The 18,306-nt window shown below is 41.8% G+C and overlaps 1 protein-coding gene across 5 annotated transcripts in view; it reads left to right on the top strand.

Moving 5' to 3' along the window:
• Positions 1-18,306, top strand: part of SPTBN1 (spectrin beta, non-erythrocytic 1) — a 255,169-nt gene that overhangs the window by 196,959 nt on the left and 39,904 nt on the right. For all 5 annotated transcript variants that reach the window (XM_056814010.1, XM_056814011.1, XM_056814014.1 and 2 more), the window contains 8 exons: positions 552-710; positions 1,693-1,995; positions 4,298-4,451; positions 5,173-6,043; positions 6,149-6,286; positions 7,085-7,841; positions 9,293-9,495; positions 17,515-17,605. In XM_056814010.1, the coding sequence (XP_056669988.1) occupies positions 552-710; positions 1,693-1,995; positions 4,298-4,451; positions 5,173-6,043; positions 6,149-6,286; positions 7,085-7,841; positions 9,293-9,495; positions 17,515-17,605 (2,676 nt within the window). The remainder of the gene's footprint in view (positions 1-551; positions 711-1,692; positions 1,996-4,297; positions 4,452-5,172; positions 6,044-6,148; positions 6,287-7,084; positions 7,842-9,292; positions 9,496-17,514; positions 17,606-18,306) is intronic.

Genomic DNA, 18,306 nt, shown 5'->3' with positions numbered 1-18,306 from the left:
TCTGTATTTTGGGGAGTTTTTATTTTTGTTTTTGGAGGGCAAAGTTAATATATATATATATATAGCTTGTGCTTTTTATACAAATAGAGCTTCCCTGTGGGGTGTTTTTATTTCTCTTGAATAAAAGTTTTTAAAAGTCTCATTTTAGTTCTAATATTTTGAAAGTACATGTTTTATTCTAATTACCACATAAGCATTTAGCTTCCAATACAATTTTGTTCATGTCAGTGAAACTTTGGAGGGAGGGGAGGGATTTGCAAATACCAAAATAAATTTGAATGTTATTTGCTACTGTTGACTTTTTGTTGTTAAATTTTGGGGTAGGGGGAGTGGTAGGGAGGAGAGATTGTTCCCAATTCTTGGCTTTTACTGGAAACATAAAAATCTCAGTTTCATCCTTGAAATAAGAGGGTTGGACTAGATGATCTCAAAGGTCATATCTAGTTTTACATTTGCTGATCTCTAATCTTTGTTGACTGTGAGCCAAGGAGGTTTGATTCATTAGACCATTTCAGGAAAGTGTTTTTTGTTTCCCCTCTTCATATCCTTAGGCCTGGGAACGACTGGAAAAAGCTGAACATGAAAGAGAACTGGCACTGCGGAATGAGCTCATAAGACAAGAGAAACTGGAACAACTTGCTCGCAGATTTGATCGCAAGGCAGCTATGAGGGAGACATGGCTGAGTGAGAATCAGCGTCTGGTGTCTCAGGTTGGGATTCAAGTATTTTGTGAAACTCAAATTATTCCCTTCGATGGCCATGAGGAAATAAACACTAAATGCTTCCTACAGCAGTTTTTACTTTAATATAGGGAATAAGGGGAAGGAAGGAGAGGACCAAAAGGAGGAGAGAGGGAACAAGCATTTATTAAGCTCCTACTATGTACCAAGCACTGTGTACTTTACAAATAGTACCTCATTTTATCTTATCTGATAAAGAGTCAGTTCATCAACATAGGCGGTATTTTCATAGAAACTAAGAGACAGACTAATAACCTCATGAGATCATCTTTTAGGAGGATGTTCATCATACTTCATTTTTTTTCTCATTTAATTCCAATTCTCATTTGTTTGGAAGTCACACAGATATTCTTTGTTTAGTTAGTAGGTATGTGTCTACAACTCTACTTTTGTGAAGTCAGTACAAATAAAAAATCTCCCCTTCCCACAAATTCTTAAACCAGCTCACCTTTGCCCAGAGCAATTGCTGGTAGTGAAGCAAATTCAATCAATTCAACAACTCTTTATTACACATAGCAGTAGCATAGGTGCTGGAGATATAAACAGAAAAATATAATCTTCCTATGAGGAGTTTTTATTCACTGGGTACCCCTAAAAACGTAAAAATAAAATAAAATAAAACATATAGACCCATTTGAATTTAGAGACAACAGATAACCAGGGTTAGGGAAGGCTTTATGGAATATTTAAACCTGGTCAAAAAAACTTACCTGACTTTTAGGCTTGCCCAGCATAAATCATTACTGACCGTAGACCTGTAGATGAATGCTTCCAAAACCCTGACATATTAGTGCCACGCATGATGTGTCCCTTCACAGTATGAAGCCACAGTGGAGAAGAGGTAAATTGGGAGACAGGACACATGAATTTGAGGACAAGGCCGCAGTCGTGTGGGGAGGAACCTTAGGAAATGAGGTTCTTTTCCCAAACGATCTCTCATGCTCTCTTGTAGGACAACTTTGGGTTTGACCTTCCAGCTGTGGAAGCTGCCACCAAGAAACACGAGGCCATTGAGACAGACATTGCTGCCTATGAGGAACGTGTCCAGGCCGTCGTGGCTGTGGCCAAAGAGCTAGAAGCTGAGAACTACCATGACATCAAGCGGATCACGGCGAGGAAGGACAACGTCATCCGCTTGTGGGAGTACCTCCTGGAGCTGCTCAGGGCACGCAGGCAGCGTCTGGAGATGAACTTGGGCCTGCAGAAGATATTCCAGGAAATGCTGTACATTATGGATTGGATGGATGAAATGAAGGTAAAACTTGCTTGGCGTTATAGATGGTCTACAGAGGACGACTAGATTTTGCTGCAGGGAAACCCGGAGCCTCGTCTGCACATGTTAACCTCTATCCTCACCCTTAAACCCCTCCTTTGTGTAGTCACGTCAGTGGGAATGAGAGGAAGCAATAGGGAACGGGGAGGGGAGGTGTAGTTTTCAAGTGATCTCCTCTGAGAACTGAATAAATGGGGAATGAAAAGATTTGAGTATGCAGAGTAGATGTTGGTATGTAGCACTAGAGTTTTGACCATACTGTGATGTTCCACACAAGTAATCAAAAGAGAGATGTTTCAGAAAGCCTTCCAAGTTTAGCTTTCTGTTTAATAGATCTGTCTTCAATAAAACAGGCAATCTAAATGTAGATTATTGCAGATCTTTGATCTTATGTTTCCTTGGAAGAAACAATGATTTATACAACTCTTACCTTTCTCTCCAAACAGTACCCAAACTGTACCCATTATGTGGTTTGTGCAGTTTATGTCTTTAGAAGAAAGTGAACCTTAAATAAATGAGGGAATATTTAAAAAATATTGGTCATAGATCAGGCTCATCTTGTCCTTTTTGCCAATGTCTCGCTTAATAGACTTTAGAAACCATGAGAAAACCTATCCCTAGTGGGATAAAGTGTTACCTAATTTCCCTTTGTTATAGAGTTTAAATATTCTCAAGTAAGTTACAACTTAACCTAATAGGATACTCCGAAAAGGTAGAAATGTGAACATTGGGTGTAAGGTTTAGCCGAATTAAGATTTCAGGGTTTTGGTTAAAATTTAGTTTGAATTTGATTGATTCCGTTTCACTTGAGTTTAACAAATGTTTGTTGCACAGCTGTTACAACAAAGGCCTCTATTACAAAGTCGCCCCCGGTATTTCAGAGGTTTTGCCAATGGAGCACATACTCTGACAAAGTCCTACCAAAAGGCAAATGCCTTCCACATATGGAACCATATTTGTGGTCTAAGGACCATCATAGCTAAATTTAGAGAAGTTTATCACTATAAAAGGCTGTCAACTGATGCATTTTTGCCATAGATATCTGTCTGCTAAAGCATGTATGGGTTAGTATGTTATGGTAAAGAGAGTACCCATACTTATAAACTCACCGATGACAAAAATAAAGAATATGTAAGGTACTGTTTCTGGCACTGTCCTGTTGAAGAACCAGAGAATAAGTATAAAAGAGCCATCTGAACTCGCCCATGAATTTTAAAAGTTGGCAAACACCTTTTGGGTATGATATCCAAAACAGACTTTTTTGATCATGGTACAATATATTGTTTCATTCTGATTTCTCTCACCCTCCAGGGGCATAGGGGTGGAAAATTCAATTCCACAAATACTGATTGTTGAAGGGCCCTCTTTGGGCAAGGCACTGTGCTCAGCATTGGGATATAAAGACAAAAAAAGTAAAAGAATTCATGCCTTAAAGAATTTGCCTTTTGTTTGACAAATGTAACATGAACTCACATAAACATAATACAAGGTAATTTGCAGAAGTTAAAGTAATAATAGATATATCTGTAAAAGTTAGTTGGTGCTAGATTGTGGAAGGCCTAAATTAACTTTTCCCCAAATGATGAATTTGATTTTATTGTAGAGGCCTTAGGGAACCCCTAAAAGTTTTTGTATATGAAAATGGCCTCTTTGGGTATGTGCCGTTTTATGTGCAACTTTTTGAAGGGTGGATTACAAAGGAAGTAAGGAGACCAATTAGGTTATTATATTTATCTCAAATGAGAGACATAATTATAGAGGTAGAAGCCACAAACTGATTGCATGGAGGCAGGAGGAGACAGCAAGAGGTAGGGAAAAATCAAGGATGTCTAAGGCCGCGAATCCAGGTGCATCCAGAAGGATGATTCTCTTGGCAAAAATAGGGAAGTTTGGGGTACAGGTTGGTTTGCAGAAAGGCTAATTAACTTTTATTTTGGGCATGGTTGGTTTGAGATGTCAAATGCTGGAACGTGAAGGAGAAAGGGCCATCATATTCTGCAGTGGGAAGATTGTCAGTAGTCTCAGAGGGAAGAGTTTCAGTTGAGTGATGGGGTTGGAAGCCAGGCTGCAAAGAATTGAGAAATGAGTGGGTTGGGTAGAAAAGGGCAGCTTTGCTCTTACTCTTAGCTCATCCACAAGTTGAGTAGGCAATGCTGAGACTGGTGCTTTCACATGCTTTGCATCCTTCTCTTGCTTTACCTAATTGAGTTGGCATGTGTTGTTGTTGCTTTTTTAAACAAACCAACATGTGACTTCATATCTTTTCACTGTCTTTCTTGCCTAGGTACTTCTCTTATCTCAAGACTATGGCAAACATTTGTTAGGCGTGGAAGACTTGTTGCAAAAACATGCTCTGGTGGAAGCTGACATTGGTATCCAGGCAGAAAGGGTGAGGAGTGTGAATGCCTCTGCCCAGAAGTTTGCTACTGATGGTGAAGGTAAGGGAGGATCTTTGGATGTGTGAAGATGCTGACACCTCCCGCCCACCAAAAATGGGGAAAGAGAAACTTCCCATTGATCTGCAAGATGGGAGGGAAGCGGGGCTCTCTGGCTTTTGACACTATTACACTATATGGGTGGTGCAAGAAGCTGGGCCTGCATAATGTTCTTCTTTCACTTAGCCAGTGCTGTGAATGGGGGTAAGGGAGCAAGATGCAGTCTGGAGAGAATAGTTTGAAATGTTTAACGTCTGTCTTTAATTCATGTGATGGAATGGGAAATGGGAGCGCCCTTCTCCTGCCAAATATCCAAAACCAAGTTGGTGTTGAATCCACTTTCACATGCAGCATCAAAGCGTTGCTGTAGCCACACTGGGTTTGGCCAGGTCCCCATAACCTTGCAGAGCTGCTAAGAAAACTGTGTATCCTTCCCATCTGTTATCATATCCTGGGTCCAGTATTCACTGAGAAGATTTGTTGTATGGCATCTCCTAAAGCAAGATTTGCCCGTGTGCCCTTTTCGTTCTTGAGTGATTTGGAGTTGGAATAGTTTTGTCTAACCCAGAGGGAATGCCTTCCCTCCAGCCAGGAGGCCGTGCTACGAAGTCCAGCCAGCAGGTCACGGGCTCAGAACGTGATGGTGTTGTCTTGCTCCTAAGAGAGGGAGAAAACTCAGCTGCGTGTTCTGAACACCTTCCCTTTTCTTCCCTGTCTCACACAGGTTACAAACCATGCGACCCACAAGTCATCCGGGACCGGGTAGCCCACATGGAGTTCTGTTACCAAGAGCTTTGCCAGTTGGCGGCTGAACGGCGCGCTCGCCTAGAGGAATCTCGCCGCCTTTGGAAGTTCTTCTGGGAAATGGCGGAAGAGGAAGGCTGGATAAGGGAGAAAGAGAAGATCCTGTCCTCAGATGACTACGGGAAAGATCTGACCAGTGTTGTCCGCCTGCTCAGCAAGCACAAGGCATTCGAGGACGAGATGAGCGGGCGCAGTGGCCACTTTGAGCAGGCCATCAAGGAAGGGGAAGACATGATCACCGAAGAGCACTTTGGTTCTGAGAAGATCCGGGAAAGAATCATCTACATCAGGGAACAGTGGGCCAACCTGGAACAACTCTCAGCCATTCGGAAGAAGCGCCTGGAGGAAGCCTCCCTTCTCCATCAGTTCCAAGCAGACGCCGACGACATCGATGCCTGGATGTTGGACATCCTCAAGATTGTCTCCAGCAGCGATGTGGGCCACGATGAGTACTCGACCCAGTCCTTGGTCAAGAAGCATAAGGACGTCGCAGAAGAGATCGCCAACTACAGGCCAACCATCGACACGCTGCATGAGCAAGCCAATGCCCTGCCCCAGGAGCACGCAGAGTCCCCTGATGTGCAAGGCCGGCTGTCCGGCATCGAAGAGAGGTACAAAGAAGTGGCAGAGCTCACGCGGCTCAGGAAGCAGGCCCTCCAGGACACCCTCGCGCTCTACAAGATGTCCAGTGAGGCTGACGCCTGTGAGCTGTGGATCTACGAAAAGGAACAGTGGCTCAACAACATGCAGATTCCAGAGAAGCTGGAAGACCTGGAGGTGATTCAGCACAGGTGAGAGCAAGTTGAGGGATGTGCTGCCTGCCAGGGTTACCAGCTCACTTCTCAGGAACCGAAGGACATGAATGCCACTAAAAAAAAAAACATCTCTTTTTTCAGATTCGAGAGTCTAGAACCTGAAATGAACAACCAGGCATCACGGGTTGCAGTGGTGAACCAGATCGCAAGACAGCTAATGCACAGTGGCCATCCAAGTGAGAAGGAAATTAAGGCCCAGCAGGACAAACTCAACACAAGGTTGGTATGAGACCAGGGTGGCCTGAGCACACTGAGGAAAGATGGGTGCAAACGTGCATCTTCCTCCTGGCTGTCAAATGCATCATTGATAGGCATGTTAGCTCTATCAACCCAACCCTTCTTGAAGCCCTAGGAAGAACCATTTGGGTTAGAATTGTGAGGAATAGGGCAAATTACATCATATTTCAGGTTTCCCTTCCAGTTTCTCTGTCTCTCTCTCTCACTAGTATTCCATTTTAAGTACTACAACTGTGGGAGGGAGATAGTTAAGAATTCTACCTTTCTCCCTCAAATATTATCTCAGACAAGGTACTGGTGTCTTTTAAACGTTGGATCCATAATATTTCTTATAAAGCCAGACCTTTATCCATGCTCTACTTTCCTACTGAGTAATCCCATTTGAGCAAAATATATGAGACCCAGTTCTGAGGGCCAATGTCAACCTTTGGGTTGGATAGCTGTCCTAACAAGAATGTAATGTGTCATGAACAAGGAATGCCACAGGCTATATTCAAAGACAGGTGTGCCAAGGCATTAACTCCACAGGTGCTTTTCTTTTATAGTCGAGCCAGTTTATGTGACGTTCATCTCCATTCTGTTACCGTATCAAGCATTCACATACTAAATGACCTCATTGTTTTATGGAGGGGAAAAAGGCTTGTGGTCCAGTAGTTTCGTCCAGCACATGTTTCTCCATTGGGGAAGTGGGGGTGGGGATCCCCAGCTTTAACGCTAGCCTATGGTTTTAGTATCCAAATATCAGCATTTAGTATCATTTGAATTCTCTTTCACTTATAGGTGGAGCCAGTTCAGAGAACTAGTAGACAGGAAGAAAGATGCCCTTCTCTCAGCCCTAAGTATCCAGAACTACCATCTTGAGTGCAATGAAACCAAATCATGGATAAGGGAAAAGACCAAAGTTATTGAATCCACCCAGGACCTCGGCAATGACCTGGCAGGAGTCATGGCCCTCCAGAGAAAGCTGACCGGCATGGAGCGAGACTTAGTCGCCATCGAGGCCAAGCTGAGTGACCTGCAGAAGGAGGCAGAGAAACTAGAGTCTGAGCACCCAGACCAGGCCCAGGCCATCTTGTCACGACTGGCTGAGATCAGCGATGTGTGGGAGGAAATGAAGACCACCCTGAAGAATCGCGAGGCCTCCTTGGGAGAAGCCAGCAAGCTGCAGCAGTTCCTTCGGGACCTGGATGACTTCCAGTCGTGGCTGTCCAGGACCCAGACGGCGATCGCCTCAGAAGACATGCCAAACACACTTGCGGAAGCTGAGAAGCTCCTCACGCAGCACGAGAACATCAAGAACGAGATTGACAACTATGAGGAAGACTACCAGAAGATGAGGGACATGGGCGAGATGGTGACCCAGGGACAGACGGATGCTCAGTACATGTTCCTTCGGCAGCGTCTGCAGGCTTTGGACACCGGATGGAACGAGCTCCATAAAATGTGGGAGAACAGGCAAAACCTCCTCTCTCAGTCCCATGCTTACCAGCTGTTCCTTAGAGATACAAAGCAAGCAGAAGCGTTTCTTAATAATCAGGTAAATCCAATGGCAAACCTCTCCTACCATTGGGGACCACCTCTCAAGCTTTTGCATGGCACTTGGGCTCAAAACTCCCTCTCGTTGCACTAAGAAGTTCAACAGTCTAGGATATCTAGAAAGGTGGCATGATAGAAAGAGGGATTGTGTTATACGCTTCTTTGTCCTCCCAGATTCCTCTTAATCTTGAGCAAGGTGCTATAACTTCTCAAGCCTCAGTCTCCTCATCTATAAAGCGGGGATGATAACAGCGTCCGCTTCAAAGGGTCTTTGTGATGTTCAAATGAAACATAAATAAATTAGCACTTTGCACACCTGGAACCACTGTTTAACTATTAGCCAGTATTATTATTATCATTACTATCATCATCATTATTATTATCATTATTACTAGGTCCCTTCCTGCTCTACTCCTAAGCTCCTGTCATGGTGCCTGGGATTTTGTCCTGCTTTTACAAAATGCCAACGATTTCAAGAATTCCTAAGTCTATTTTCTGGCCCACCCACTAGCAAAAAGGGAGAACCTGATAGAGTAAAATGTTTATAGGTTGTCTGGCTCCTCCCTCTCTTGGTGGAGGATGGAAGTTCCCAGAACTGTTCAGATGCAGCATCTTTAGTAAACGAGATCTTTGGAGGGGGAAAGTTTGCTAAGTGTAGTTAAAAATGGGAGGGAAATCATTGTTTTCCCTTAGGAGATAATGTGGCCGCAAATCAGGCAAAGGAAGGTGCTTCTCTTGGTAGAAAAATTCCTTCAAAATTAGAACTCTGCCAAAGTGGAATGGCCTGTAGAGTTAGAGCTGGAAGGGACCTCAGAGGTCATCTCGTCCCACACCCTCATCTCACAATTGCAACAACTGAAGTCTGGAGCCTTTTAAGAGACTTCCCTGAGTTCTTACAGCTGGGAAGTATTGGAGGCAGGAGTCCAGCACTTTATGGCACAATGGTGACTTGCCCAAGGACGCACGGCTTCGAGGCAGGCCTTGAATCCAGCCCCTCTCCGATTTTGGAGCTGTGAAAGGTGTCCTCTCATTGAGTGACCACTGATCTAGAGCCTAGACTGTTTCTGTGGTCTTGGGGAGAGGGCATATCCCTGCTGCCATCTCTGACCCAAAGGGATGAAGCTCCATGGCCTTTGTAATCAGCATCAGCACGCACCCTGTGGTACCGGAGGGCAGCGCGTGGCTCCGTGGAGAGGACGCCAGGCCTAGGGAGACAGATGTTTTCAAATCTGGCCTCCGTCACTTCCTAACAAGCCACTTAACCCCCATGGCCCAGCCCTTAGCACCCCTCTGCTTTGGAACCAATATACAGTATTGATTATAAGACAGAAGGGAAAGGTTCCTTGAAAAGTACTGAGAGGGGGGATCCCAGGTCTTGGCAGGGGGTAGAAATCATGTTACTGTACAGAATACACTGAATACAGTTTCTTGTTACTGCTTTTGTTTTTAAAGGAGTATGTTTTGGCCCACACGGAAATGCCCACCACCCTGGAGGGTGCAGAAGCAGCCATTAAAAAGCAAGAAGATTTCATGACCACAATGGATGCCAATGAAGAAAAGATCAACGCTGTTGTAGAGACAGGTCGGAGACTGGTCAGTGACGGCAACATCAACTCAGACAAGATCCAGGAAAAGGTGGACTCCATCGATGATAGGTAACGGCATTCTTGGCACTTTAAGCAAACCTTGAACCTTTGGGTCTTGACCACACCCCGGTGACTCTAAACAGGTTTAGATAGGGATGCAGGCCCTTAGGAAGGTCTCTTCTGCATTTCCATAGTAAATGCAACAATGATAATTTAGCAGTTGTGGATATTCAGAATAAGGCTGCTAAAAAAGAATGATAGAAACCCAAGAGCTTCAGAAATAGAATTTAGCTGGTCTTTAATAAAACTACAGCTGTAAGAGCCAACATGTTGGGTTGCAGTTAGCGGGGGAGTCCAGGAGCCCGGGACAGTCCACATTTAAGGCATTTGTACAGCAGGAGGGAGCCTGAGAACCAGGTTGGACTGAGGTCCCACTGGGGTACAATCAGGCCCACGTTCACCCCCCTCCCCCCATCCCTTCCGTGGGCTGTGCCTCCTGTAGCAGAGGGGAAGGCTGGGCCGCCTGTCCTGCCCCCTTGGCAAAGCCGGCGTTTCCCAAGGTACAAAGAACCTTTATCTGGCATCTCTCGCAAAGTCATCTTAGATGACGCTGGAACAGTATCTCTTTCATAAAGAGAGAAAGGGCTTTCTTCCTCCTCCAGAGTTGTGTGTTTTTGGTGTTCCTAAAAGAATTTTTCCTTTGCTGACGGGACAATTTGCCTTATTTGATCCTTGCACCGAGCTCTCACCTTGCCCTCATTACCAGTGCCTAGGAAGGTCAGGGACACACCACTGCTCGGGCCGAGGGCAGCCTCCCCAGGGCCTCCTCCCTGCCCTCGGAGGTTCCATTTCACTCCTTTGTCTCCATGGCCCGGTGTGTCACCATATTCCCTGGCCTGCTTTCAGCCAGGTGTGTTGTGGTTCCAGTTTAGACCAGCTTAAAAAAAAAAATCGTCCTTGTAGAGGTGAGAGTATGTGAACAGACTCTGTCTTGCCCGTTTTTGTATGTGGGCTCCCTGGCCATCCTGGTGAAGCCTATGGATCCCCTCTCAGAACTGTGCTTCAGAAAATGAAAACGTAATGCATAACATTGGCCCAGGGCAGCTGTTGAATAAATGTTTGTTGATCACTAAGAAGATGATATTGCAATACAGTTTTATGTGTTCTTATTTTTTTTAATTCTCTGAGATCTGTCCACCATTACTTGGTGGGTCTTTGGAAGCCAGGTTCAAAATGCCTCCTCCACATTTTCTAAAAACACCAGTGTCCTTGTAGAAGAAATGGAAGACTACTCTTAGTTTGTGTCACAAAGTCTGCTGTACCTTTTTTAATTGTTAAACTGTAATCAGTCCCTAAAAAATACATACTGTAAAGCCTTGTGAAGTCGATGGATAACAGGGTAAGTCTATAGCAATTGGCCTTGACGCGTTTGACAAAATAGATGTAGTTTCCAACAGATTTCCAGCTTCATGGCTGCCTTTCCATTTTATCTGTTTGTTCCACACTGGCCTCAAGTGTGCAGCAGGTGCAGCAGGGCTGGGAGCAGGTGGTACCTGGCAACAAGGATCCTCTCAAATATGACAGAAGCTTTCAGCAGGGAAGGACCTTCCCCCACACAAACCCCACTCCCTGGAGCAAGAACCCGATCTCATCAAAGCCTAGACCAGCTTCCAGATGATTTTTTTTTTATTATCAATAAAAGAGAAAAACTTGAAAGTAAAATATTTGGGAACACAAAAGATTTATTTTTGTCTCTCTTCCAGCAAGTGGGGCGATCTTTTGGGCTTTTTGTTATGTTTCTTTCTTGATGCCAATTAGATTCCAATTCCAATTTCATCTCCTCAAATGAGGAATTGACCCTACATGGCACTTGTTTCATTTAAAATATAAAAGTCAGTGAATTACAGGCATTTTTATGGGTATAAGTAAAGTAGATATCTAAATCCCTTGATCTAATTCCTCAGTATTAAATCTCTTGAATACTGTTACTGAACTAGTTAAGTAGGAAGCAGAATTATTAAGTTTATTGAGATGAAAAAATACAGGAAGAAAGCTTGGACTCTTACAGTTTTTTGCAGCATTAGTGGTATTTATAGATGCCTGAGATGACATGGAAAAATAGAACTTTTAGTTTTATTCTTCCTGGGGAGTGTGATCACAAGAAAAATTCTAGGCCACAGTCCAGTGACTAGAACAAGAAAGCAGGGTTTTTCACCCAAAATACCATTTTTGTGAGCAAAGTCTTCTCTTAGAAGAAAAGACCTTTCAGTATCTTTGCAGCAACTAAAAGCTCGAATTTTAAAATCACCAAGCCTATTTGGGTAGGGCACCTGGGGTCCTCTGTTTTCCTATAAACACCACCTGTGTAGAGCCCAAATTGTCATTTTTCTTTTCCTTCCTGAACAACAACAAAATTCTGCTGTTTACTAGTTGGGGGACATAGAGGGAGACAGTAATAACCCTACAAACTGGGTCATGTTAAAAGCATTCTGACAACCACAGAAGGCATTGTTCTAATAAGTTCTCAGTGTTCTCAGCATTAGACAACTTTGCTTTGACCTTAAAGGAGTTTGCTTCCTGTTCATGCTGTTGAGAAGCACTTTCAAACATTCAAGCCACAATCGCTTCTGCCAACTGTTTCCTGATTTCATGATACTCTTAGTGGCCTCTGTATTTAGTATTCTCACTCCTTAGGGTTCTGTCTCAGATTCTTCCTTCTCCTAATTTAATATCATCTTTTCATTTGGATGTATGATAATTATTCAACATTATCCTATTGTGATTTCCCTCTCCCACCCTCCCCCCAACCTCCTTCCCATTTAAAGGTAACACAAAAAAAAAGACAGACAGGCAGGCAGGACAATAAGCCAGGTCTAACAATGATTATGGTTAAGTTGTTTTTTTTTTTATTGGTAATTGAACAAGAAACATTTCTAAATGTTTGCGTGGTTGAATTTCTCCAGATAATGCTTGAAGCAGAAATCTATTGCCTTTCATAAGCCTAAAGTCTTCTCAAAATTGGCTACATGCTCTAAAACAAGTTTATAAGATGCAGTGGGAGGGAAGGAGAGCTTATAATAACTGTGGGCTAGTGGCAAGTGTCTTATTTCTGACCTGTCACAAATTCCCTTCAACTCGAATATTTGCTTACAGCCCTCAGAGAATAGTGGGGCTTTGGTATATGGAAGCTCCTGAGGGTTGAATACTGACTGTCAAAAATCAAAGGGAATCTGTCAGGGCCTGAAGAATATGGAAATATGTATTACATGAACACTGTTATAACCTATATCAGTCTATTGCCTGAGGGAGGGAAAGAATCTGAATTACAAAATATCTGAAAACAATTGTCAAAAATCATTTCTCTATGTAAATGAAAAAAGTTTAAAAAAAAAATCAAAGGAAATACATTCAGGGGTTTTTTTTTTCTTCATTGAAGACTAAGGCTGGGGTTCTTAGCCTGGTTCTTAAACATGTTAAAAATGTTTTTCTATTTGTATTTCAGTATAACTGATTTCCTTTGTAATCTCATGTATTTTTATATTGTGCATTTTAAAAGCATTATTCTGAGAAGGATGTGAAAGGCTTCCTCTAGTTTCCAAAGAGGGTCCATGACACATAAAATGTTAATCTTAAGTCTTATTCTAGTTTACCATTGTATCATGAAGGTGACCCTGGTTTTTCTTGATTCTGCCAAGCTGGAAAGGCTTCAAATATGAGTCTAATGATGGATTTACATGTCTATATAAATTTGGAGACTAATCAGTTTGGCCACAGGTGGTTGAATTTTTCAGACCTTGCAACTCTTTAAAAGCCACCAGGTTGTGGAACAATTTGAATTTACATTTAAGCAGAAATGAAGCTACATCATTAAAATTACAGATCTTTAAAATATTGAAGCGAGATGAAGGTGTAATGAAATTATTGGCATTTTCTTGCTTTGTCCCTCTCTATCCCAATCTAATCCTCCTTTTTCTCTCTCTTTAAAAATAAAAATAAAAACAAAAAAAGCCCTTCCCTTTTGTCTGAGAATCAATTCTAAATATTGGTTCCAAGGCAGAAGCAAGGTCAGGGCTAAACAATCAAGTTGAAGTGATTTTTCCCCTAGGGTCACACAGCCAGGAAGTATCTAAGGGCAAATTTGAACCCATGATCTCCTGGCTCTCTATCCAGTGAGCCACCTAGTTGTCTCCCCTCCCCTTTATCTCTTCTGCTTTTCTTTGATATTACTTCAGATAACCATTTACACTGGGCACCTCTTCCTCCCTCTATTCTAAACCTTCTACTGTTTGACTTCTGGATTCAACTGAAACTGCTTCCTTTCAAATGAACCAATCTGATGTCCTCTTGGTCTTCACCCTGCACCTGTCAATAGCATTTGACACAGCTGGTCCCCTCCTCCTCCAGCGTATTGTCTCCTGTTTAGATTTATGGTTCTCGTCTCTCCTGGTTCTTCTATCTGTCTCATGTCTACTCACCGGGGGTATCTCCCCACTGCTCTACCCTGGACCCTCTTCCCTTTTCCCGCTGTACTTGACTAACTTGTCGGTTGCCATGGATTCCATTCTTACTCTTTACCGATGATTCGCTGATCTATAGTCTCTCTCCTAACCTACAGCCCCAGACCACTGGCTGCCTTTTGGATACCTTAAATCGGGTGTCCCTTAGGCGTCTGAAACTCAGCATGTCCAGAATTGAGCTCATTTTCCCTTCTTTCTCCTACCCCCGAGCCTCTCCTCATTGCCATGTCTCTGTTCCTGGGGAGGGGACTATGGTCCTCCCAGGTACCCTCACTCACCGTGTCAGTGTCCATCCCAGCTCCTCACTCTTAGCAGCCCATATTGCCACTCCATGGCAACTTTTGTCATTTTCCTTTTACAGCCTCTGTCTTCTCTGTCCAGTTATAACCATCTCCCTTTTCCTCATCACCTCTCCCATGGATTGTTGCAGTTTGGTCTATTTGGAGACTTCTTTCATCTCTTCCTATTACACCCTACTCGAATCTATCTTTGTTTTTCCTAAAATGTAGATCTGCCTCTATCACTCCCCACCAATTGTTCTGAATTTCAGTGGCTCCCTGTTAACTACAAGATCAAATTCGAAGTCCTTTGTTTGGCATTTAGCACTCTTCATAACCTGGTCCTTCCTTTCTAGTAAAAAAAAAATTATTTTAAATATATTAAAAGTTATAATGAGTCAATATACATTGTGTTTATATTATATATTATGTCTATTTTGTGTTGTATACATTATATTATATCTATATATATATGTATATCAATAGATAGATAGGCCACTCCATTCCATGCCATTGTTAGCTATCTTCTCTACCTGTAATATTTTCTCTTCTTACCCCTCTCACTTAATTTCCCTGTTTTCTTTTAGTACCCAGATCAATAATCAGCTTTAGTAGGAGTTTCTTGGTCCTTCAGTCTTTTAGTGCCTTTCTCACTGTTGACTTGTATTTCTTATATATTTTGTGTTCATTAAAATGTGAACCTCTTGAGGGAAGGGACTATTTTTGCTTTGTTCTTATCACAGTGACCAGCTCCTGATAGTAAATGCTGCTTATTTTATTGATTGGGCTCCTGAGAGGTATAGCACCAAGATGGAGCCAATGATCAATCTTTATTGCTGGACAGGAATTCAGCATCCTTCCTTTGCTGTCCTGGCAAGCTTAGCTGAACTAATTAGAAGGAAACTTTATTCTTAAGAAACCTTAAGCAGCTATCTGCCTTTCTTTCCTCTGGGGTCCACTTTGGCCCTCCTGACTTATCAGAACCAAAGATGGCTTCCAGTACAAATCACACCCAACTCCCAAAGTCTCCCCTAATTGAAAATACTTTCCAATAACTGTTCCTCAATAATAGAACAGTTAAAAGGAGGCAACTTCTACCTTTGCAGCTTTGAGGAGAGGATTATTCTCCCAATTTTTTCCTTTCTTTTACCACTGACTAGTCTATTGGCATTTTCAGGTGGCTTTTCCTTTTCTTTCCATTCCCACCACCCTTCTATCACATCCCTTCTTGGTCCTCCCTATCCTTCTTCTACCTGTTGAAGTTGGGGTGGGTGGTGGAAGGATAGGTTTCCTTTAGTCAGTGTTTTCCCAAAGGACTATGAGCACACTGAGCTCTCTCCTAAGTTTTTTGAAAAGTAAGATGTTATCCCCTAGAGGCTCAGTCATAGACTGCTCTGTCTTTTCCATTTATAAAACACTTTTGACCTTCTTCCTCTGATTTATTTTTGACACTGTTGACCCTACTTTCTTTCCTTCAAATAGTCCCAGAATGATAGCAGTGGCTGCATTACTATTAGAAGCATTGAATAGAGTAGAAGGGAGCTAGAAAACCTGAAATTCTGACCTGACTTCTCCCATTAACTTCTTGTTTCACCTTTGGATAACTCACCTAACCTTTCTGGGCCTCAGTTGCTTCCCTTAAAAAGTGAAAAGCATCAGGGAGGAAGTGTGAAGTGTATCAGATGCTTTCCCAGCTATAGAACAGCTTAGAAATTCTGTAATTCTTTTTTAAAAGTAGTGGCTCTTTCATGTAAACTCAGCGTCCTCATGGTGCAAAGCCCTAATGTAGACTTTTATTTATCTGAGAGAATTCTTTGTGTCAAATCAAGTTTTTATTCTGAGCTCTACATTGTAAAGATTGGAAAAGAAGCAAATTCCTTACATATTCTTACCATCCTTTACCTATGGTTTGGGAAGATGCAAGTAATGGAATCATCATTGGATGTTGAGAAAAGCTCAGCGACTTACCCTAACAATTCATAATTAGAATCAGGATTAAAACCCAGATCTCTTTGTAGTTCAGTTTTCACCATTCTTGCATACCGCTTTATAGCCCAGGCAGTATGATAATATTTGGAGAACTACGTCCTTGAATCTATTTTCTAGTTCTCCAGAACATTGTAGTTCAGCCTTCTTAATTGCTTTGAAAGCCCTGAAAAATCAATCTTTTTTCACAGCATCCAATTTCAGGTAAAAAACTTGGGGCACAGAAAGGTTAAATGCTTTTTTCCAGTGAATGCAGTAACTTCCATGGTCCATGCTAGGTGTATGAACAGAATTCAGATGCATATATTCAGTGTGCTAGTGTGACCCTTAAAAACAATAAGCCAGCATGTGTACAACATTTTTTAAAGCACTTTACACATATTTCCTTTTATCCTTACAACAATCTTGGGAGCACTACTATTTTATAGATGAAGAAACTATGGAAAGTGTGTTATAAACTGGTAGCTAAGTTCTCTCTTTCTGAGTCTTGAGAGATTATGGTTTAGATTCCACTATCTTCTTTGAGCATCAGTTTCCCCCACAAATTGAGGGCTTGGACTAAATTATCTCAAAGTTAAGATAGATCACTTTTAATATTACAAATTTGGTTTTTGACCTCCTTCATCCCCTAGGAAATGTCATACCCAGAAGTAGCAAGTATTTGTACTTTGTTATGTTGTTATTTGTAGAAGCTTTTGGAATCTTTTTTTTTTTTAATTAAAAATCAATCAATCTGCAAATATTTATCAAGCTTGAGTATACCAGGAACTCTTCTAGGTAGCTAGGAGGGATACAAACACAAAATTCCAATCATTCTTTTCCTTCAAGGAACTTATATCCTTTCAGAAGAAATATGTACATTCATGTGTTTGTCCTGTCTAGCCCCATTTGATTACAAGTTGCTTAAGGGCATTGTCCCCAGCAAAGTCCTGTTGCATAGTTTATGCTAACCCAATGCTTTTGAATGACTCATTTGGTGGAGAGAATTCAGGATTACAAATTGGCTCTTTCAATGGATTTGTTCTGTGACCTTGAACTAGTATTTTAATCACTCTTGATCTGGGTCCTTTCACTAAAAAGATAGTACCAACCTTTCCTCATTCGGGTTTTTGATTATGAATGCTGGACACACTTGTTTTGGCATAAATCATTTGTAAAGAACTATATTCTATAACCAATGGTTGCCATAGTTAACCCTATTACTAAATAACAGAAACATAATATTAGAAATTCTGAGGAAGAAAGTCAATATGACTTAGTAGATTGCATTTTTTTTAGCATTTTGTTTTTTCTTTTCTTTTTTCCAGACACAGAAAGAATCGTGAGGCAGCCAGTGAACTTCTGATGAGGTTGAAGGACAACAGAGATCTTCAGAAATTCCTGCAGGATTGTCAGGAGGTAGGCTTTGCTATACCAGTATCTCAGGGTTCATTCACTTTCAGAAAAGATAATATTCCACTTCATTATAAAGTTACAGGGGCCTCATGACTTTTCCCAAGATCATTACTGTACAATATATATTGCCACCACTTAAGACAACATAACCTCTATTACATTTAGTAACATTAAGTCAGTGTGCACTTAGATGACTTAAAAAGAAAAAAATGATCATTTTCCAGGTGAGTAAAAAATTAAAAAGAGCCAAAATTTCCTGATTTTATTGGAATACCAAGATAGATCTTTCAGGCTTCCATTGAAAAATATGTCCACCTTACATTAAAAGGAACAATTTAGAGGCCAAGGTTATCTAGATTTCAGAAAACTACATTTTTAAACATGTGGTATTAATCTGATGATTATCCTAATATTTCATACTTCACTGATACATGCATAAACACATTTTAAAAACTGAATTTAACTGAATGAGCTAGAGAAGGGGAGAACAGCTATATAAATGTGACTCGTGTTCAAAAGGGAGTACATCCCCTCCTGATGTGCAGGAAGACAAACGTGGATCTGAGGCCTTTGGCGTTGTTGTACCCCTGGAGAATCATCACAGTGGAGATCAGCAACATTAGAACGAGCCTGCAGAGTCTGCACAGGCACCTAATATATAAACTCTATGTCTACATACGAAAACAAATATGGATTTGATCACT

The sequence above is a fragment of the Monodelphis domestica genome, chromosome 1, assembly GCF_027887165.1.
Source record: "Monodelphis domestica isolate mMonDom1 chromosome 1, mMonDom1.pri, whole genome shotgun sequence".
NCBI lineage: Eukaryota > Metazoa > Chordata > Mammalia > Didelphimorphia > Didelphidae > Monodelphis > Monodelphis domestica.
The sequence above is the reverse complement of the archived record's forward strand: the minus strand, read 5'-3'. Positions and strand labels throughout refer to the sequence as shown.